Source organism: Rhinopithecus bieti, unplaced genomic scaffold (assembly GCF_001698545.2).
Source record: "Rhinopithecus bieti isolate Rb0 unplaced genomic scaffold, ASM169854v2 scaffold_42772, whole genome shotgun sequence".
NCBI lineage: Eukaryota > Metazoa > Chordata > Mammalia > Primates > Cercopithecidae > Rhinopithecus > Rhinopithecus bieti.
Window position 1 is genome coordinate 1,447,831 of NW_016818842.1, and position 21,702 is coordinate 1,469,532.

General features: G+C 57.1%; 3 protein-coding genes across 3 annotated transcripts; 2 read left to right on the forward strand and 1 right to left on the reverse strand.

The window, feature by feature from the left end:
- Positions 1-3,883: 3,883 nt before the first annotated feature.
- Positions 3,884-13,576, reverse strand: ALKBH4 (alkB homolog 4, lysine demethylase). The gene is made up of 3 exons (XM_017857616.1): positions 13,197-13,576; positions 7,363-7,560; positions 3,884-5,625 (listed from the first exon to the last, which is right to left on the reverse strand). Exons 1-3 carry the CDS (start codon positions 13,563-13,565, stop codon positions 5,038-5,040), a joined length of 1,155 nt encoding a protein of 384 aa, XP_017713105.1. The 5' UTR covers positions 13,566-13,576; the 3' UTR covers positions 3,884-5,037.
- Positions 12,006-13,190, forward strand: LOC108518909 (pollen-specific leucine-rich repeat extensin-like protein 4). The gene is made up of 2 exons (XM_017857617.1): positions 12,006-12,600; positions 12,778-13,190. The coding sequence occupies exons 1-2, from the start codon at positions 12,255-12,257 to the stop codon at positions 12,987-12,989; spliced, it is 558 nt and encodes a 185-aa protein (XP_017713106.1). The 5' UTR covers positions 12,006-12,254; the 3' UTR covers positions 12,990-13,190.
- LRWD1 (leucine rich repeats and WD repeat domain containing 1) lies at positions 13,366-21,656 on the forward strand. The gene is made up of 15 exons (XM_017857615.1): positions 13,366-13,643; positions 14,274-14,508; positions 14,611-14,727; positions 15,948-16,088; positions 16,319-16,423; positions 16,662-16,787; positions 16,863-16,977; positions 17,154-17,254; positions 17,440-17,647; positions 18,145-18,217; positions 18,313-18,453; positions 20,706-20,797; positions 20,942-21,097; positions 21,186-21,298; positions 21,403-21,656. Exons 1-15 carry the CDS (start codon positions 13,564-13,566, stop codon positions 21,541-21,543), a joined length of 1,944 nt encoding a protein of 647 aa, XP_017713104.1. The 5' UTR covers positions 13,366-13,563; the 3' UTR covers positions 21,544-21,656.
- The last annotated feature ends 46 nt before the right edge of the window (positions 21,657-21,702 follow it).

Genomic DNA, 21,702 nt, shown 5'->3' on the forward strand with positions numbered 1-21,702 from the left:
CCTCCCAAAGTGCTGGGGTTAGAGGTGTGAGCCACTGCGCCTGGCCTGTGTTTTTAAAAATATAGATTTATTTTAGAGACGGTCTGGCTCTATTGCGCAGGCCGGAGCCAAAGTGCAGTGGTGTAATCATAGCTCTCTGCAGGCTCCAGCTTCTGGGCACAAGCCATCCTCCCACCTCAGCCTCCCAAGTAGCTGGGACTACAGGTGCACACACCACCATGCCCAGCTAATGTTTTTTGTAGAGATGGGATCTTGCTATGTTGCTCAGTGTGGTCTTGAACTTCTGGCCTCAAGCGATCCTCCTGCCTTGGCCTCCCAAAGTGCTGGGATTACAGGTGTGAGCCACTATGCCTGGCCTGTTCTGTATTTTGTCGCCCACTGAGGTAGAGGCCCCCTTCTAGGAAATAATTTGTTTTGTTTTGTTTTGTTTTGTTTTGTTTTTTCGAGACAATCTCTATCGCCCAGGTTGGAGTGCAGTGGCATGATCTCAGCTCGCTGCAACCTCCATTTCCTGGGTTCAAGCAATTCTCCTGCCTCAGCCTCCTGAAAAGCTGGGACTACAGGCGTGCATCACCACCATGCCCAGTTAATTGTTGTTGTTGTTTTTTGAGATGGAGTTTCACTCTTGTTGCCCAGGCTGGAGGGCAGTGGCACGATATCAGCTCACTGCAACCTCTGCCTCCCAGGTTGAAGCGATTCTCCTGCCTCAGCCTCTTGAGTAGCTGGGATTACAGACATGCACCAACACGCCTGGCTTATTTTTGTATTTTTAGTAAAGATGGGTTTTCTCCATGTTGGCCAGGCTGGTCTTGAACTCCCGACCTCAGGTGACTGCCTGCCTCAGCCTCCCAAAGTGGTGGGGTTATAGGTGTGAACCGCCGCACCCAGCCTTTTTTTTTTTTTTTTTTTTTTTTTTTTTTTTTTTTTTTTTTTTTTTTTTTTTGGTATTTTTAGTAGAGACTGGGTTTCACCACATTGGCCAGGCTGGTTTCAAACTCCTGGCCTCAAGTGATCTGCTGGCCTCCGCCTCCCAAAGTGCTGGATTACAGGCATGAGCCACTGCACCAGGCCTTGTTATTATTTTTAACTCTGGCACTTCACCTTAGAGGCTGCTAGGAATCAGGTGTGCCAAGCAACTGGCACCACTCCATGGAAAGCGTTTGGGGCAGTGCCTTGGTTCTGCCAACCCTGAGAGGCCAGGCTGCCCCTTGGGCTGGGCAGTGGCCTCAGTACCAAGCCCCGGGCCAGCAAGCCCATCAGCCTCGAGAAAGACTGCACTTCCGGTGGAGGCTGCCGTTTCCTTAAAGGCAAAACATGCCCCACCCCTGTCAAGGGCAGGACACCAGTCACTGGCATGGAAGAGCCCACTCCACACCCAACAGATCATCGACACAGACTTTTTTTTTTTTTTTTTCCAGATAGAGTCTCACTCTGTTGTCCAGGCTGGAGTGCAATGGTGCGATCTCGGCTCACTGCAACCTCTGCCTCCTGGGCTCAAGTGATTCTCCTGCCTCAGCCTCCTGAGTACCTAGAATTACAGGCACCCACCATCACGCCTGGCTAATTTTTGTATTTTTAGTAGAGACGGGGGTTTTGCCACGTTGGTCAGGCTGGTCTTGAACTCCTGACCTCAAGTGATCCTCCTGCCTCAGCCTCCCAAAGTGCTGGGATTATAGGTGTGAGCCACCTCGCCCGGCCCAAGACTTTTTGCCTCAGATGCTGCAGAGCCCTGGTGGGGCCCAGGAGGGCAAGGCCCAGACAGGAGCCGAAACCCATGTAGAACCTGACAACCTACAGCTCACACCTGTAATCCCAGCACTTTGGGAGGCTGAGGTGGGCAGATCGCTTGAGCCAAGGAGTTCGAGACCAGCCTGGGCAACATCGCGAGACCCTGTCTCTACAAAAATACAAGAATTACCCAGGCTTGGTGGTGTGTGCCTCTAGTCCCAGCTACTGGGGAGGTTGAGGTGGGAGAATCATCTGAGCCCAGGGAGGTCGAGGCTGCAGTGAGCCAAGATTGTGCCACTGCACTCCAGCCTGGGTAACACGAGTGAGACCATGTCTCAACCCCTTTCCCAGCCAGTCTGTGGCCCACCCACCCATGGGTACTGTGGGATAGGGGACAGGCTGGCTCAACACAAATCGAAGCAGGAATAACCCCAGAGAATGGGCCTTGCATGGAGCTTGGCCCCTACCCCTGCCTGTGAGGGAGGACCAGCCTCAGCCTCACCACCTGCCACTCTGAGCAAACAGGCAGCGCTGTTTCCTGAACATCCTTCAGAAGCAGCTGAGGGATGTCAGCTGAGCCCTTGCTGGGCCTTCTCTGGAGCGGGATGTCTCCGGAAGCCGTCCTTGGAGCCGGCACTTCCCTATTCGGGCGTGTCCCAGTCCCATGCCTCACTGTCCCCTTGCTTGAAGCTCCAAGAGCACGACAGCGGGCGGCCTGGTCTGCTGAGGTGAGCGTGCTGACGGATGCGGAAACTGCCACCCCAAACACAGGTAAGCAGACTTTACCTTGCAGGCGGTGGCTCCTGGGGCCCAGCCCTGCAGAAACACATGGGGCAGGCTGGGCGGAGGGGCTCACACCCATTATTCCCAGCGCTTTGGGAGGCTGAGGCAGGCGGATTGCTTTTGAGCCCAGGAGTTTGAGACCAGCCTGGGCAACATAGCAAGACTCTGTCTCTACTGAAAATCAAAACAGAACAAGACAACTAGCTGGGGATGGTGGCACTCGCCTGCAGTTCCAGCTACTGGGGAGGCAAAGGGGGAGGATCACTTGAGCCCAGGAGTTCAAGGCTGCAGTGAGCCATGATTGCGCCACTGCACTCCAGCCTAGGCAACAGAGCAAGACAAGACCCTGCCTCCGCACCCCCACATCCCCCCACAAAAAAAAAGAAAGGAAAAGGAAACATACGAGGCTATGGGGTAGTGTACGTGGGCCAGGCTGTGGCAGAAGCCTCCCAGCATGGCCTTCTCCAGCCCCATCCTCGTTGGGTAAGGTGTCACTGTGGATCTGTGTGTTGCAGCTTCAAGGACAGACCCAACTCTGGTGTCACCAACTTACTAGGTAATGGAGTTTCCTAAAGTGTGCTCTGCTGGAAGGGCCAGCACGGAGGGGACCTAGGGAGGGAGGTTTCTTGCTCTACAGCGTCCCCAAGCCTCACTAGGCTTCTCCCCACCAAGTCTCTATGTGCATCGTTCTCCAAATGTCCCTCCCCATTGCTGGAGCATCGTGCAGCGGCCAGCCCAGCCTGCCAGGGGCAGAGACCCTGCACTGGTCCCCGGGCTGGCTTATCTGCTCCAGTGCAGGGATCAGCTGGAGCTCTGACCCCACTCACATCTGGATACGCAGTGAGAGGCCCGCTGCGGCCGTGACACTGGGAGGAAGCCGGGAGGAAGCAGGGCTCCATGCTCTTGCTCCAAGTGAGCCGACCAGGGAGCCAAAGTCAAGGTGGCCTGGGAGCCACTTCCACCCACCTGGCCACTGGGCTCTCACAGCCACTTTCAGAAACCCAGCAGCCTCTCCCCTGGGTCTATGCAGGGCTCTTCAGCCCTCCTGGGCTCAGTGGCTGGGACGCTGCTTTACAGAGAGTGCATGGCTCCGCCACCTGACAGCTCCCAGAGGGTTCTGGGGATCACTGTAAAGAGCGGTGCTGGCCCCGAACCTTTCCTATTCCCCTGGATTTAGTTCCCAGTAGGTGGTGGGGAACTGAACATTTTGTCTCATAGTGGTGGGAGAGAGGGCTGGCCACATGGGTCCAGGCCACCCCCTCAGCCTCCATAGCCTGCCTCTCGCCCGGCCACAGGGACAGCAGAGCAGCTCCCCCATCCAGGTCAGCACCCCACACACAGCCCCATCACAAAGGAATAGCTTCCTGGTGTCGTGGGAGGTGAGGAGCTTTTTTTTTCCTTTTATTTATTTGAGGGACAGGGTCTTGCTCTGTTGCCGAGTAAGTGCAGTGGTATGATTGTGAGCTCACTGCAGCCTTGACCTCGTGGTAAAGTCATCCTCCTGCCTCAGCCTCTCTTACAGGTGCGCGTCACCACGCCCAGACGCCCAGCGAATGTTTGTATTTTTTGTAGAGATGGGGTCTCACTATGTTGCCCAGGCTGGCCTGAGGCGATCCTCTCACCTCAGTCCCCCAGAGTACTTGGATTACAGGTGTGAGCCACTGCACCTGGCCCGGAGCTCTAATTTTTCCTACATGTTAACAGCATTATGGGGTTGGGAGGAGGCTCTCAGATTTCCCTGCCCTCCTCACATCCTCAATCCCCCGGGGCGTGGGGGTGTCAAGCAGGAGTCAGGCTGAGCCTGACTCTGAAGCTATTACCAGCTCTTTAGTCTAAATTTCAAATCTTCAACCAACTCTGTCCTCTAATCCAACACATTCCCCAAATGAAGGGACTGGACGGTGAGATATCAGGAAACCCCATGAAAATAGATGCATAATAAAGGTGAAAATCATTTAAAATATTCCTTTTTTTTTTTTTTTTTGAAACACTCTTGCTCTATCGCCCAGGCTGGAGTACAGTGGCGCAATCTTGGCTCACTGCAACCTCCACCTCCCGAGTTCAAGCGATTCTCCCACCTTAGCCTCCCGAGTAGCTGGGACTACAGGTGCGAGTCACCACACCCGGCTAATTTTTGTATTTTTTGTAGAGACGGGTTTGTCACCATGTTGGCCAGGCTGGTCTCGAACTCCTGACCTCAAGCGATCCACCCACCTCAGCCTCCCAAAGTGTTAGGATTACAGGCATGAGCCACCGTGCCCGGCCCCCAATATTTTTTAAGCTCAAATGATCCCATGTCCCCAGGACTGTGACAAATTAAATAACCAAAACAAGAGTGGCCACAGTCCAGGTGGAAGGGGGCTGCCCCGAGGTGCCTTCCCATCAAAACCCGCTCCCAGGCGCGGCTCACACTGCTCACAGCATGTCACCCATCTTCTCTTGAAACCCCGTGAGTTGCGGGAGGCCCTGGCCTGTGCTCCCCGTTTCAATCCCAGGATCAGTCAAGTCTGGAGCCAGGGAGGCGGCTCACACAGGTCTTCCCTGGAAGGAGAGGGCAATTCGCAGCAGTTCCTGGCCCAGCTCTTGCTGCCCCCCTCCGGGGCCAAACTCCGCCGACAGCTCCCGGAAAGTGACGCAGACGCGGCGGGCCTCGATGTGTCTGCGGTGGATGGCGTGCTTCCACTGGTGCCTTGCGGCCCCTGTGAGGACCAGCAGGGAGCGGGCGGGTAAGGGGATGGCCACCTCCACCTCCTGGCATAGCACCGACCGGCTGGGTGCTATCACGCTGTCCACCAAGGCCTCCGGGGCAGCCGACGGAGCCGAGCAGAGGAGCAGGCTCCCCGGTGCCTCCCGACACATGGACAGCACGGTGGGGGACAGGAGGTTGAGGCTGACCAGCCGCTCCCCCCACAGCCAGGCGTCGTCCAGGTGGGGGTCAATGGCAGAGCCGCGCTCGGGGCAGTAGTCCAGGTTGCACTGCTCAACGGGCCGGAAGCCCTCCAGCCCCGGGTAGAGGCCCATCCTCCGCACCACCTCCCGGCTGAAGCTGGGGAGGCCGCAGAAGCCCTCAGTCTTTAGCTTCTGTTTCCGAAAGTTGACTTTGGGGCCATAGTCCTGACGGATGAAGACAAAAGGAACATGAGGTGTCTGACTTTACCACGATGTCTACCACAGACTAGGTCGGAAGAATTCAATCACAGTGACCAAGGCAAGCAAAAGCCCCCTGGCTTCATGGAGGTGAAGCAGGAGGAGGCAGACTCAAGGAGACAGAAGTGACAGCAAATGGCGGGGTGTGGTGGTGCATGCCTGTAATCCCAGCGCTTTGGAAGGCTGAGGCGGAAGGAGCTCTTGAGGCCAGGAGTTCAAAACCAGTCTGGGCAACAAAGTGAGATCTCCTCTCTATAAGAAATTTAAAAATTAGGCTGGGTATGGTGGCTCACGCCTATCATCCCAACACTTTGGGAGGCCCAGGCAGGTGGATTGTTTGAGCCCAGGAGTTCGAGACCAACCTGGGCAACATAGCAAAACTCTGTCTCTAGTAAAAAATCAAAAATTAGACAGATGTGGTGCCACAGGCCTTAGTCCCAGCTACTTAGGAGGCTGAGGTGAGAGGACTGTTGGAGCTCAGGAGGTTGAGGCTGTGGTGAGTGGAGACTGAGCCACTGTACTCCAGCTTGGGAGACAGAATGAGACACCCTGTCTCAAAATAATAATAATCATAATTAGCTGGGCTTGGTGGCATATGCCTTAGTTTCAGCTACTCAGGAGGCTGAGGTAGGAGGATCAGTAGCTCCTGGGAGGTCAAGGCTGCGGTGAGCCAAGATCGCACCACTGCACTCCAGTCTGGGCGACAGAGTGAGACCCTGTCTCAAAACAAAAAACAAAAAACAAAAAAAAACCACGAAAAACCTGTACACAAATGTTCACAACAGCCAAAAAGTGACAACACCAATGTCCATTGACAGATGAATGAAGAAATGAAATGTACAAACATCCAACAGGATGTCACAAAAGAATGGGGCCGGGCGCGGTGACTCACGCCTGTAATCCCAGCACTTTGGGAGGCCAAGGCGGGCGGATCACGTGAGGTCAGGAGTTCGAGACCAGCCTGGTCAACATGGTGAAACACCGTCTCCACTAACAATACAAGAATTAGCCAGGCGTGGTGGTGGGCACCTGTAGTCCCAGCTACTTGGGAGGCTGAGCCAGAAGAATGGCTTGAACCTGGGAGGCAGAGGTTGCAATGAGCTCAGGTCATGCTACTGTACTCCAGCCTGGGTGGCAGAGCGAGACTCTGTCTCAAAAAAAAAAAAAGCTACAATGAAGGCTGAGGGGGCACCCAGGGATGTTGACTGTCCTAGTGGCCATACATGGAGGCTGGGGAGGGAGGAACGGGGGTGAGGGAGTGAGGGGACGTGAGGAGGCGGGGTCACTCCAGCCTCCAGTAGAGTTTGGACACAGGTAGGGAAGGGGTGAGTTGGAGGGAACAGCGGGCCCGGGGAAGGGGAAGCGTGTGAGGAGACAGGACACTGATGGTGACAATGGGAGGTGGGGGCACCTGCAGCTTGGGAGAATGGGGTGCCCGCACCACCACCAAGCCAGCTGCAGAGAGGGGCAGAGAGCCCAGCAGCACATATCATGGGGAGAGGGGTACCCGGGTGCACCTCTGCCCATCGGACACACGACCTGCAGCAAGCCTGGCAGCCCACAGCCCCAGGATCTGGGGAAGTCGCCCACTACTAACCCTGGAGGTTTGTGGGGTATGGCTGCAGAGGAAGGGGAGGGTCCCCAGCAGTAGGGCTGCCCCCTCAGCGCAGCCCAGCCCTCCCCATGGGCTCCGGGCCGGCCTACCTGCTTCCTCCGTCCAGACTGGGAGAGCTTCCAGGGGTCACGGTCCATGAGCCGCACCAACTCGGCTTCTTCCTCCCGGGTCACAAAGTCCTCGATCAGCATCACTCCTGGGAATGGGAAGGCCCAGCCCTCAAAGTCAGATTCCTCTGCACCCACGGCCCAGCCGGTGTCGGAGCAGTAAATGAAACGGTATGTTTTCTGCAAAAGAAACACAGGTCCACAGGCTGGGCAACAGAGCGAGACCCCATCCCTACGAAAAGTTAAAATAGGCCAGACACAGTGGCTCACGCCTGTAATCCCAGTACTTTGGGAGGCTGAGGTGGGTGGATCACCTGAGGTCAGGAGTTCAAGACTAGCCTGGCCAACATGGTGAAACCCCATCTCTAGTAAAAATACAAAAATTAGCCAGGCGTGGTGGCAGGTGCCTGTAATCCCAGCTACTCAGGAGGCTGAGGCTGGAGAATTGCTTAAACCTGGAAGGCAGAGGTTGCAGAGAGCCAAGATGGCACCACTGCACTCCAGCCTGGGCGACAGAGTGAGACTCAAAAAAAAAAAAAAAAGTTTAAATAAAAGTTAGCCAGGTGTGGCAGAGCTACTCAGGAGGTTGAGCGGGAGGATCATTTGAGCCCAAGAGGTTGAGGCTGCAGCGAGCCATGGTTGTGCTACTGCACTCCGGCCTGGACAACAAAGCAAGACCCTGTCTCAAAAAAAAAAAAAAAGGAAAGACGCGTCCTGGAGCCATGGCAGCCCCTGGCACTTGTGTGCCCTCAGGAGACCCTCTGATGGCTCATTTCTCCTCTCAGGCCACCGTGGAAGGCAGCTGGAGTCTAGGGGGAGGTGCAGGCAGAGCCTCTGCCCCAGGCTGACCGGGGGACGGCCTGCAGCCCTCTGGAGTTAACATGAATTTGATCGGTTTCCTTTCTCACTTTCCTCCCCTGTAAAAGAGAAGGGTTTGTACAATGCGTTTTTCCTTCTCCATTTTACAAAGGAGGCTCAGCAAAGTTAGGGAACCAGCCCGAGGCTGGACAGCACCTCCTGCACTCCTGTCTCCTCGGCTGCTTCCAGGAGGACCCAAACTGCCTGACTATCTTGAATCTGTGGACCCTCATCTCTTCAGGTCTTTGCTGACGCCACCCTGGTATCCCAGGGGCTGCCGGTGCCTATCACCAGCCTGAGGGTCACCCAGGAGGACAGCCTCCTTCCCTACAGAGCTGAGCATTCAGCTGAGCTCCTCAGTGCCCCAGCCTCCCTCCTCTTCACTCTTGTCCTCAGGGCATTTTCCAGACCCAGCATCACCCCTCAATCCTCATACCCTGGGCTGTCACTCAACTCCCACCCCATGTCCCTCTCTGCTCTGCCACCATCCCTGAGGCCTGGCGGTACTCTCAGGGCTCCCCCATGCTAAAGAAAGTCTGGAAACCAAGACGGGTGTGGTGGCTCACACCTGTAATCCCAGCACTTTGGGAGGCCAAGGTGGACAGATCACCTGGGGTCAGGAGTTCGAGATCAGCCTGGCCAACATGGTGAAACCCCATCTCTACTAAAAATACAAAAGTTAGCTGGGTGTCATGATGCGTGCCTGTAATCCCAGCTACTCGGGAGGCTGAGGCAGCAGAAACCCTTGAATCCAGGAGGTGGAGATTGCAGTGAGTTGAGGTTGCACCAGTGCACCCCAGCCTGGGTGACACAGCCTGTCTCAAAAAAAAAAAAAAAGTCTAGAAACCACTCCTGGCCTTGTCTCCTCCTGAGCCACGGCTCCTCCTCCTCCTCTCCTGTCACCTCCATTCCTGTACCTGCAGCCTCCCATCCCCCAACTCTCCCGGGGCCTCCACCTCTCTCAACTGTCTCTTTTCTGCCTTCTGTGCAGCCATCCTTGACCCTGACCCCAAGTCTGCTGCCAGTGACTACTTCTTAAATCTCTCCCTTGGCTTTGGCTACCCCTTCCTGTCCACCTGTCTTCATTAAAAATAGTTAATGGCCAGACGTGGTGGCTCACACCTGTAATCCTAGCCTTTTGGGAGGCCAAGGTGGGAGAATCACTTGAGCCCAGGAGTTTTGAGACTCGCCTCAGCAACACAGACAGATCACATCTCAATAAAGAAATAATAATAATAAGTTCTGGCCAGGTGTGGTAGCTCACACCTATAATATCAGTTCTTTTGGAGGCTGATGCGAATGGATTACTTGAGTACAGGAGTTCGAGATCAGCCTGGCCAACATGACAAAGCCCTGTCTCTACTGAAATACAAAAAAAGTAGCTGGGTGTGGTGGCGCTCCTATAGTTCCAGCTACTCGGGAGGCTGAGGCAGGAGCATCACTTGAGCCGGAAGATGGAGGTTGTAGTGAGCCGAGATCACGCTAGCGGACACCAGCCTGGGCAACCCCATCTTGAAAATAATAATAATACATTTTTTTGTTTGCTTTTTTGAGATGGAGTCTCGCTCTGTCACCAAGACTAGAGTGCAGTGGCACGATCTTGGCTCACTGCAACCTCCGCCTCCTGGGTTCAAGCAATTCTCCTGCCTGAGCCTCCCGAGTAGCTGGAACTACACGCACGTGCCACCACGCCCAGCTAATTTTTTCTTGTATTTTAGTAGAGATGGGGTTTCACCATGTTGACCAGGATGGTCTTGAACTCCTGACCTTGTGATCCTCCCGCCTCAGCCTCCCAAAGTGCTGCAATTAGAGGCCTGAACCACCGAGCCCGGCCAATAATAAATTTTTAAAAAAGAGTTTCGCCAATGATATATTTGCATCCATGGGACTAAACATTTTACATGGATTATCTAGTTTCATCCCTAGGACAGCCCAAAGAGGAAGGTACCATAACTATCATGGGCAGGAGGTATAGACACGCGGAGGTTCTGGCCAGAGTCACCCAGTGAGGACCTCGGAAGCCACCAGACCTCAGCCCTGGGCTCTGTGGCCTGTCTCCTCTTCCTCTCCCATCTCCAGGCTCCTCACACCCTGGGCTGCCACTCACTGTGGGCCGCTGTCTTTCTCTGTTCTTCCCTCCGGGGACCTCAGCCCCTTCTAATGCTTTACTTCCAGCTCAGACACCTCCTGAGATTGGCACTATCTCCTCCTGCTCCTGGGGCCCTCCCACAGGAAACATTAAAATTGGGAGTCCCCTGTGTGTCGGCTGAGCAGGCTGGACTTGTCCCAAAGGCCATGGAGCGCTCTTGAAGGGTTTTAAAGGAGTGACGAGGTCAAATGTGAATTTTAGAAAGATCTGGAGACGGGGAGGGGCAGCTATGAAGGGGTACAGGCTGGAAAGTCAGTGAGGAACTGCCCCAGTGCTCTGAGATCCTGGACACCTCATTCTCCTTGTTCCATAGCCATCATGTTGGGAAGGTGTTACCTCCACATGGCCACTGGCGCGGGTCAGACTTTCCACAATTTTTTTTCTTTTCTTTTCTTTTTGTTTGAGGCAGGGTCTTACTCTGCCACTCAGGCTGGAGTGTAGTGGCGCTCACAGCTCGCTGCAGCCTTGCCTTCATGGGCTCAGGCAATCCTCCCACCTCAGCCTCCCACGTAACTGGGACTACAAGCACACGCCACCACACCTAGCTAATTTTTAAATTTTTTGTAGAGGCAAGGTCTTGCTATGTTGTCCAAGCTGGTCTCAAACTCCTGGACTCAGGCGATCCTCCTGCCTCAGCCTCCCAAAGGGCTGGGATTCTAGGCATGAGCCACCGCACCTGGCCCCTTTCACAAATTAAAACTCTTAAGTTCATTCATATTGTTGCACAGCCGTCACCACCATTCAGAACTTTTTCATCTTGCAAAACTGAAACTTTTTCCCCATTAAACAACAGCTCCCCATCTCCCCTTCCTGAGCCCCTGGCAGCAACCCTTCTACTTTCTGTCCCTGTGACTACCCTACATAGCTCACACAACAGGAATCCTACAGTATTTGTCTTCTGTGACTGCTTCCTTAACTTAGCCTCATGTCCTCAAGGTTCATCCATGCTGTAACATATGTCAAAATGTCCTTTTTTTTTTGAGACAGGGTCTCGCTATGTTGCCTAAGCTGTAGTGCAGCAGGGGCGTGATCATAGCTCACTGCAGCCTTGACCTCCCAGACTCAAGCAACCCTCCCATCTCAGCCTTCTGGGTAGCTGGGACCACAGGTGCGTATCACCATGCATGGCTAATTCTGTGTAGAGGTGGGGTTTCACCATGTTGCCCATGCTGGTCTCAAATTCCCGGGCTCAGGTGATCCACCTGCCTTGGTCTCCCAAAGTGCTGGAATTATAGGAATTATAGGCGTGAGCCACTGTGCCTGGCCTGTCCTTCCTTTTTAAGGCGGAATAGTATTCCACTGTGTGTATACACCACGTTTTCTGGATCAATTCATCTGTTTTTTTTTTTTTTTTTTTTTTTTTTTTGAGGAGTCTTGCCCTGTCACCCGAGCTGGAGTGCAGTGATGCGATCTCGGCTCACTGCAACCTCTGTCTCCCGGGTTCAAGCGATTCTCCTGCCTCAGCCTCCCGTGTAGCTGGGATTACAGATGTGCCTCACTAAACCCGGCAAGTTTTTGTAATTTTAGTAGAGGCAGGGTTTCACCATGTTAGCCAGGCAGGTCTCAAACTCCTGACCTCAGGTGATCTGCCCACCTCAGCCTCCCAAAGTGCTGGGATAACAGGCAACAGCCGCGGCGCCCAGCCCAACTCATTTCTTGATAGATACTTGGTTTGCTTCCATCTTTGGGCTGTCGTGAATAATGCTGCTATGAACATTGGTATGCAAATATCTCTTCCAGATCCTGCTGTTAGTTCCTTTGGATATATACCCAGAAGCAGGACTGCGGATCATGGGTAATTCTATGTTTAATTCATGAGGCATGCCATTTGGTTTCCACAGGACCTTGGGCACTTCTACCATGGACGATGGGGCAGTTTCTTCACTGGCTTCCCAGCCTCCACAACTTCATATCTGCCCCTTCCCTTCCCAGGATCTTTCTAAAATTCGCATTTGACTTCACTCCTTTAAAACCCTTCAAGAGTTCTCCATGGCCTTTGGGACAAGTCCAGCCTGCTCAGCTGATGCGCGGGGAACCATCTGTGGTCAGACACCACCCGCCCCCCACGCCGCCCCCACCAACCTCTCCGGCCTCATCTCTCTCACCTGAGCCATCACCACTCCACCTTCCTACCCCACGCAGTTTTCTGGGTTGGAATGCCCTTGCAACCAACCACAATCCTTCCATGATCCTTCCATGCCAGCCCAAAGGCGGTGAGTTCTTTTCTTTATTTATTTTCTTTGTGTGAGACAGGGTCCCGCTCTGTCGCCCAGGCTGAAGTGAGGTGGCTCAATCATAGCTCACTGCAGCCTCCAACTCCTGGGTTGCAGCGATGCTTGAGTTCCTCTTCATTAGTTAACTGGAATTCACTGTCTCCTTGCCCATTGCAGTCCACGGCCTTCAGGCACCGCTGGACTGGTATTCAGCACCCTCGATCGACCCTTTCCGTGTCATCTCCTCGCGAGCCCGTGAAGCTCGCAGCGCCAGACCCGAGAGGCTACGTCGAGGTTTGCAGGCAGATCCCCGCAGAGTCCCCGAGGTTACCTGTGATCGCACCCACCCACGTTCCAGCCCCTTCCCCACTCCCAAGCCCGCTCCTTAAAGCCCTCATCTCCTCACCCTGCATCGCGCCCCCCTTCCCCACTCCCAAGCCCGCTCCTTAAAGCCCTCATCTCCTCACCCCGCATCGCGCCTACCGCAAGGGTCCCTCACATGCTTTGATCACCGCCCGTATCATGGCCAAGCTGGGCCTCAGTTTCCCCAGATGCAGAGCGACGTCTGTGGGCGCGGCCCCTATCCCATCCCTTACCGCTGGGGGCAGTTCCCAGGGCGGGTCGCCGCCGCGCTGCCGCTCGCAGATCAGACAGGTCCGGATGCCCTTGCAACCACATTCCCGAAGGACCTCGGGGGTCTCGGCGGCGGCAGCCGCCATCGTGCCGTCCGGGTGGCCAGTGCGCAGGCGCAGCCTTGGGGGCCGCTGGGAGTTGTAGTCCGCGCGGGGCGGGGGCACGAGGCCTAGGTTCCGCTTCCTTCCGGTCGTTAACGCCCACGGGCTCGCGCGGCGCCACCTCCTGAGCTCCGTTACCGCGGACGCCAGTACCGGGCTCCAGGAGACGCAGGGCGACGCCAGACGCCGGAGCCGCCGACTGGGTCGGCGCGGGCCGCACCTCCTCGCCATGGGCCGCCTCTCGGCGCGGCTGCTGATGCAGCGCGGGCGCCCCAAGAGCGACCGGCTGGGGAAGATCCGGAGCCTGGAGTAAGAGCCGGGCAGGGGGCGATGCTGTGTCCGCGGAGCCGGGCGGTCGGGGGGAAGAGCGGGGACCCTCCCCAAAGGCCTGCCTGTCCCCGTTATCGCCCTCTGGCTTCGGCAGAGTCGCTCCAAATGTCTTCTTGTTGGGAGATCGTGGCCCTACCCGCTCGCCGCTAGCCCCGAGGGGCCTCATCCCCTGAAGGGAGCTCGGAGAGTTAGGGGCACAGCCTGCTGCTACCATTAGAGGGCCTGGGAAGCACAGGGGAGTGCCCGAAGGATCTGGAAGAGCATCCTACAGGGGGCTAGGATGCCCCCCAGTCCTAAAGTAGTTGCAGTTTTTTTTTTTTTAAGTGGTGGGGAGTCGGGAGTAGTGGCGCGCGCTTCTAGTCCAATCTACTCGAGAGGCTGAGGCGGGAGGATCCCTCAGCCCAGGAGTTGGAGGCAGCAGTGAGCTATGATCGCGCCTAGGCAACTGAGTGACACCCCGTCTCTAAAAATAAAGTAACGGGGAGGTGGGCGGGGCGGTTGCACTTGTGCGAGAAATGTCAGGTGAAAAAGCCTTCTGAGGTAGCTGGGGCAGATTGGTGTGGGGTGCAAAGCCTGCCCGCCCCCTAAGCCTTCTGCCCCCAACTCCAGCCTGTCAGGGTTGGAGCTGCTCTCCGAGCACTTGGACCCCAAGCTCCTGTGCCGCCTGACGCAGCTGCAGGAGCTGGACCTATCTAACAACCAGCTGGAGACGCTGCCGGACAACCTGGGCCTGTCCCATCTGCGTGTCCTCCGCTGCGCCAACAACCAGCTGGGGGATGTCACTGCCTTGTGTCAGTTCCCCAAGCTCGAGGAACTCAGCCTGGAGGGCAACCCTTTCCTGACGGTAAGTAGGGGCCTCCCACCAGCCTCATACTGGGGGCCAGGACTCTGTTGGGCTCAGGCTCAGCATCTCCTGAGCCACTGCCGTTCACTCCCTCTTCCCCAGGTCAATGACAACCTGAAAGTCTCCTTTCTCCTGCCCACACTCCGTAAGGTCAATGGCAAGGATGCATCCTCAACTTACTCTCAGGTGGAGAACCTGAATCGGGAGCTGACCAGCAGGGTAAGGGGATGAGAGGATTATTGTGTGCTTGGGAGCTATAGGGGGCATCAGGAGAGTGATGGAATTGGACATCAGGAGGATGTGAGGAGGGTGACTGATAGGGGCTCTTTGCCCTAACAGCCTCTAGCCTCATGTGCTTTTTTTTTTGGAGATGGAGTCTGACTCCCATCACCCAGACTGGAGTGCAGTGGTGCGATCTTGGTTCACTGCAACCTCTGCCTCCCAGGTTCAAGTGATTTTCCTGCCTCAGCCTCCCAAGTAACTAGGATTACAAGCACCTGCCACCACGCCCAGCTAATTTTTTTGTTTTTTTTTTTTTTATTTTTTTTTTTTGATCGACGGAGTCTCCCTCCTGTGGCCCAGGCTGGAGTGCAGTGGAACGGATCTCAGCTCACTGCAAGCTCCGCCTCCCGGGTTACGCCATTCTATCTGCCTCAAGGGCTCCCGAGTAGCTGGGACGTAAGGCGCCCGGCCCACCATCGCCCGTCTAGTTTTTTGGTATTTTTTAGAAGAGACGGGGATTCACGGGGATAGCCAGGATGGTATCGGTCTCCTTACCTCGTAAGCCACCCGTCTCGGCCTCCCAAAGTGCTGGGATTACAGGCTTGAGCCACCGCTCCCGGCCCCAGCTAATTTTTTGTATTTTTAGTAGAGACAGGGTTTCACCATGTTGGCCAGGCTGGTCTCAAACTCCTGACCTTAGGTGATCTGCCTGCCTTGGCCTCCCAAGTGCTGGAATTACAGGTGTGAGTCACCGCGCCCGGCCTGACTCTTATAAGTAGCTCTTTCTGGGTTCCTTCTTTTTTAGAGACAGGGTCTCACTCTGCTGCCCATGTTGAAGTGAAGTGGTGTGATCATAGCTCACTGCAGCCTCCAACTCCTGGGCTCAAGCAATCTTTCCGCCTTAGCCTCCTCAATAGCTGGGGCTTTAGGCGCATGTCTGGATCATTTTAAAATTTTTGTAGAGATGGGATCTTGCTATGTTCCCCAGGCTCCAACTCCTGGGCTCAAGCGATGCTTCTTCCTCAGCCTCCCAGTGGCTGGGACTACAGGCGCCTGGGCTGTTTCAGGATGGGGTGGGGGTGGGGTGTGTGTGTGTGTCTGTTTGTGTGGTTTATGAGGCTGTGATTCCAGGAGGCTTCCAGCAGGTGGCAGGATGGAGGGCTGGGTCCAGAGGAGCTGGGGTGGGCCGGGCCTGGATCTGCTCCGTCTTGCACCAGGTCACAGCTCACTGGGAGAAGTTCATGGCCACACTGGGCCCTGAAGAGGAGGCTGAGAAGGCCCAGGCAGACTTTGTGAAGTCGGCTGTCAGGGATGTCCGCTACGGGCCTGAGTCCCTCAGCGAGTTCACCCAGTGGCGGGTACGTCCCTGTCCCGATGTGCAGGGAATCACTGGCTTTCGTATCCCTAGTTGCCTGGAGGTCCCTGGGTGTGAAGGCCTGAGGGGCTGTGGGAGTCAGGGTGGGCAGCCCTGTTGACTGGAGAGGCCCTTCCCCAACTCTGGAAGCACAGGCTCCCCCTGACTCTGCATTGGCAGGGCTGGGGGCGCCTGGGACTGTGCCCAGCTTCCTGATGGCCTGGCCCCACCCAGGTGCGGATGATCTCTGAGGAGCTGGTAGCCTCCAGTAGGACCCAGGTGCACAAGGATGACAGCCCAGAGAAGCCCCCAGAAGCTGGAGCTGCCCACAAGCCCAGGGTGAGTGCAGCTCCTAGGGCTCTGAGGTCAGCCCAGCCCCTCCTGCCTAGAGAAGCTGCAGGAGACCAAGGTGACCTGGGCATGGGCCCAGGAAGCACCCCAGGCCCCGACTCACTCCCTAGACGACCTCGGGCCAGCCTGGGCCTCCTACACCCACAGTGAGGTGGGGTCCAGCCTGTGATGGGCAGGAAGGAAGCCCCTGGCAGATGGGCCCATGGTCACAAGGCCCCCTCCACAGGCCAGACTGGCGACCTTGAAACGGCCAGACGATGTCCCACTCAACCTCTCTCCCAGCAAGCGGGCGTGTGCCTCCCCGTCGGCCCAGGTAGAGGGCGGCCCTGTGGCAGGCTCCGATGGCAGCCAGGTGAGCTGAGGTGGCAAGGAGCAGGTGGCAGATGAGTTGGGGCTGGGCAGCCGTGACCTTCCTCTTCCCACACAGCCTGCCCTGAAGCTGGAGCCCCTGCACTTCCTGCAGTGCCACAGCAAGAACAACAGCCCTCAGGACCTCGAGACCCAGCTGTGGGCCTGTGCCTTCGAGCCCGCCTGGGAGGAGGGTACATGGTGGCGGGCAGGCAGGGCGAGGGCTGCTGGAAATGGGGCTGCCTGGATGGGTGGGGGATCAGGAGACAGAGCTTAAAAGGAATCATCAAGTCTGGGAGGAGGAGGCTGCAGGGAGGACTTGGATGGGAAATGTCTCCGCTTATCTGACCTCTCAAAACCGGGCACTCAGGGGCCACATCCCAGACCGTGGCCACGTGCGGCGGGGAGGCCGTGTGCGTGATTGACTGCCAGACAGGCATCGTGCTCCACAAGTACAAGGCACCCGGCGAGGTGAGTGCAGGGCAGGGGTGCCCGACTGACTCCTGAATAGCAGCATGGGGATGGGTGCAGGCTTGGCCCCCTGCCCAGTGGCCTTTTTCTTTCATGCTGGGGCTCCCTCCCCCAGGCCCGGACCTGCCCGTGTGTTCACACCAGTAGCTCTGCCCCAGTGACTGTTTCCTCTAACCCCCGCCCAGGAGTTCTTTTCTGTGGCCTGGACTGCCCTGATGGTGGTCACACAGGCCGGCCACAAGAAGCGCTGGAGTGTGCTGGCAGCTGCAGGCCTGCGGGGCCTGGTCCGGCTACTGCACGTGCGTGCCGGCTTCTGCTGCGGGGTCATTCGGGCCCACAAGAAGGCCATCGCCACCCTGTGCTTCAGCCCCGCCCATGAGACCCACCTCTTCAGTAAGCCCCTCCCCTTCACCCCTGGGACCCCCAAGCACCCCTGTCCTGCTGCCCCAGTGGCCTCCGTGCTCTCTTCCCTGGGATGGCTGGGAGCTCAGGCGCCTGCTGGGCCCCAGGCTGCACTGCTCCCACTCTAGCTGTGGCAGGAAGCCATGGCACTTCAACCCTGGCTTTATCCACAGCCTGCTCTGTGGCCTTGGAGTTTTCCAACAGCTTGGGCCACTCTGTCCCCTGTCAGTGACCTGGGGGGATGCTCCTGCCCCCGGGTGTGGTGCCCCCCGGCAAGGGAGATGGATGAGCCACAGGAGGTGGCTGCTGGAGCCACCACATCAGGTTACAGCGAGGAGACAGGGATTGCGGGCCCAGGAGTGCTCTGTCTCCCAGCCTCGGCCCTCCCTCCCTGCCTCGATGACCGCGGGCTCAGCCTGGTATGCAGCCAGCAGGAGGGAGTAAGGCCACCTCAGGGCTACCTCTCCCCTGCCCCACTCCCTCCTCAGCGGCCTCCTATGACAAGCGGATCATCCTCTGGGACATTGGGGTGCCCAACCAGGACTACGAATTCCAGGCCAGGTGACGCTTCGGGCGAGGCTGGGGAGTGGCCAGCTGCTGGGGCAGGGACATCTTGGTCCAGGGCTGACGTTCTGCTCCCTCTCACCCACCGGCAGCCAGCTGCTCACACTGGACACCACCTCCATCCCTCTGCGCCTCTGCCCTGTCGCCTCCTGCCCGGATGCCCGCCTGCTGGCTGGCTGTGAGGGTGGCTGCTGCTGCTGGGATGTACGGCTGGACCAGCCCCAGAAGAGGAGGTGAGGCTGGGCAGGGAGCGCCTTGGAAGCCAGGTCTCTGCACAGGGTGACTGTTGGCCCAGATGGGCTCAGAACAGCCTGGGCACACCCGGCAACCATAAGTGTTGTTTTCAGGGGCCTCTTCACGGAGCTGGCCTGTCCCACCTTCCTGCCAGGCTTGGGAGGAAAGGACTCTGACCCTGCCCTCACCCTGGGTTCCGCTGTGGGACTGGGCCATGATGACCTCCCCTTCACCTGGGGCTTCCGCACCATGCTATACCCGTGATCCAGTCACTCCTGCCACTCAGCAGCAGCGTGACGGTCCTCTGTGCTACCGCAATGCCTTCATCTGTAAAGCGGGGCCAATGGCTAGTGGAGGGCAGGGGAGGCTGTGTCTGGGCAGGGAGGCAGGCTTTGGAAATGCCACGTTGAGGCTTTGTGGCTCATCTGTCCCGCCTAGAAAACCTCTGAGACAGGGCTTGGCAAGGGGTCCCTGTCCTCTTGGGGCCCCCAACCTACTGGGGAAGACAGACGCTAAGCAAAGGTGGCCTGTCAAAATCCCACAGTGTGATGCCAGCTACGAAGGAGAGGGAAAGAGTAACGGGCAGGGGGACACTAGCGTGGGGGCCTCAGGGGACTCTGGTGAGGTGACCAGCAGCAGATGGATTTTCTGGGGCTCACACTCTCTTCCCTGGGAGCCCGGCGAGGGAGTCAGCAGACAGAGGGCGGGAAGGTGCTCGCATGGAGGGAACGGTATATGCAAAGGTCAGTGGCAGGGGAGCTAGCTGGTCTGCTTGGCCACGTGGCCACAGCTGGGTGGATTCAGCCCAGAGCGAGGTGGCAAGGGTGCCTGGGCAGGGCACGCTAGGCTTTGTCAGCCACAATAAGCTTTGCATTTCTATTTTTTATTTACTTTTTAGTTGAGATGGAGTCTCCCTCTTGTCACCCAGGCTGGAGTACAGTGGCTCGATCTCGGCTCACTGCAACCTCTGCTGCCAGGGTCCAAGTGATCCTCCTGCCTCAGCCTCCCAAGTAGCTGGGATTACAGGTGCCCGCTACCAGGCCTGACGATTTTTTTTTTTTTTTTTGAGACGGAGTTTTGCTCTTGTTGCCCAGGCTGGAGTGCAATGACACAATCTCGGGTCACTGCAACCTCCACCCGCCCGGGTTCAAGCAATTCTTCTGCCTCAGCCACCTGAGTAGCTGGGATTACAGGCGTGAGCCAACATGCCCGGCTAATTTTTGTATTTTAATAGAGATGGGGTTTCGCCACATTGGCCAGGCTGGTCTTGAACTCCTGACCTCAGGTGATCCACCCACCTCAGGTGATCCACCTGCCTCAGCCTCCCAAAGTGCCAGGATTGCAGACGTGAGCCATTGCACCTGGCCAATTTTTGTCTTTTTAATAGAGACGGGGTTTCGCCATGTTGGCCAGGCTGGTCTCGAGCTCCTGACCTCAGGTGATCCACCCGCCTCAGCCTCCCAAAGTGCTGGGATTACAGGCGTGAGCCACTGCCCTGGGCCAAGATTTGCATTTTTAGCCTACCTACAACAAAGTGGCCAGGAGGAGCTTGGATACAGCAGCTGCTGTGCTGAACGGAGCAGCAGGGGCCTTGGTGGCAGCGGCGGTAGTTATGGGCTTATCTTTCTCACCAGCAGCCCCTGGGCTGCCTCCTCCCTCCCTGCCCATGTGCCTGGTCCCCATGTCTAAGACACTTCTTCTCATGCCCTCTGCCCAACTGGCTCAGGCCTGGCCCATGGTTAGCTGCTGGGCCACCCTCCTGGCTCCAGGCCAGTCTCCGAGTCAGGTAGCTGCCCGGACACTTCTCCAAGCAGACACTCCCACACGCTCTCAGCTCTGAAACATTCAGCAGCCATTTCCGTCTTTAGAGTCAGAGCAGATGCCCCCAACAGCCCCCTGGGCCATGGCCTGGAAACACCTGCCCTACTTGGCTCCCAGGAGGGCCCCTGCTCATCTCACACTCGGCTCACTTCAGAGCCTGTTCAGACCACCTGGCCTAGTCCTGTCCTGGAAGAGCCACCCCCTCATGCCTCTGGGTCACTACTGTGACTTGGGACACTCAGGTGCTGGCTCCCCCTTCCAGGGCAAACTGAACCTTCCTGGGGCCAAGCATGTATCTCTTTGGTGGCATCTTCTGTGTAGCCTTCCCACAGGGCAGGGTCCCCAGCAGGTGCCCTGCAGATTCCCCGGGTGAGCGGGCAGCTCTCTATCTGCAAGGAATGGACAACCAGCATCTCCTGCTGCCCCACAGGGTGTGTGAAGTGGAATTCGTCTTCTCTGAGGGCTCCGAGGCATCTGGACGGAGAGTGGATGGGCTGGCATTTGTGAATGAGGACGTCGTGGGTAAGTGAGCCCAGCTCGCGGGACAGCCTGGCCTCTGGGCACACAGATGGGCCACTTGTCCCCAGGCTGGGCTTCTGATGATCTCTAGTAGGAGGAGGTATCTGGGAGGGGCCACCCTGCACAGCTCTCCCTTCTCCCCCACAGCCTCCAAGGGGAGCGGCCTGGGTACCATCTGCCTGTGGAGCTGGAGGCAGACGTGGGGGGGCCGGGGCAGCCAGTCCACAGTGGCAGTGGTGGTCCTGGCACGGCTGCAGTGGTCACCCACCGAGTTGGCCTACTTCTCGCTCAGCGCCTGCCCTGGTGAGCCTGCCTGCCTGCCTGCCCACCCCATCCCCTCAGGGCCTCCGGGAGCTCTGCCCTGACTCAGGCTCCACCTCTGTCCTGACAGATAAGGGGATCGTGCTCTGTGGGGATGAGGAGGGCAACGTGTGGCTCTACGATGTCAGCAACATCCTGAAGCAGCCACCCCTGCTGCCGGCAGCCCCGCAGGCCCCCACGCAGGTACTGCCCGGCTCATCCTGCCCAGGCTTGGGCTGGCAAGGCATCAGGGACCCTGCCTTTGGTCAGCAGGAGCCCAGCCCAGCCCTCCTCTCTCCCCCCACCAGATCCTGAAGTGGCCCCAGCCCTGGGCCCTTGGCCAGGCGGTGACCAAGACCATGGTGAACACGGTGGTGGCCAATGCTTCCTTCACCTACCTCACCGCCCTGACGGACTCCAACATCGTAGCCATCTGGGGGAGGCTGTAGCCTCACGCCATCGCAAAGGACCAGGGACACAGCTAACTTATTCAGTTTTGGGCCGATGGGGTGGGGGGTCTTTCAGTGAATATTTTTATTAAACTCTCTACTGTGGACAAGAAGCCTGTGGAAAGGTGTTTCGAGTTATGCAGGAAAAAGTGTTCCTGC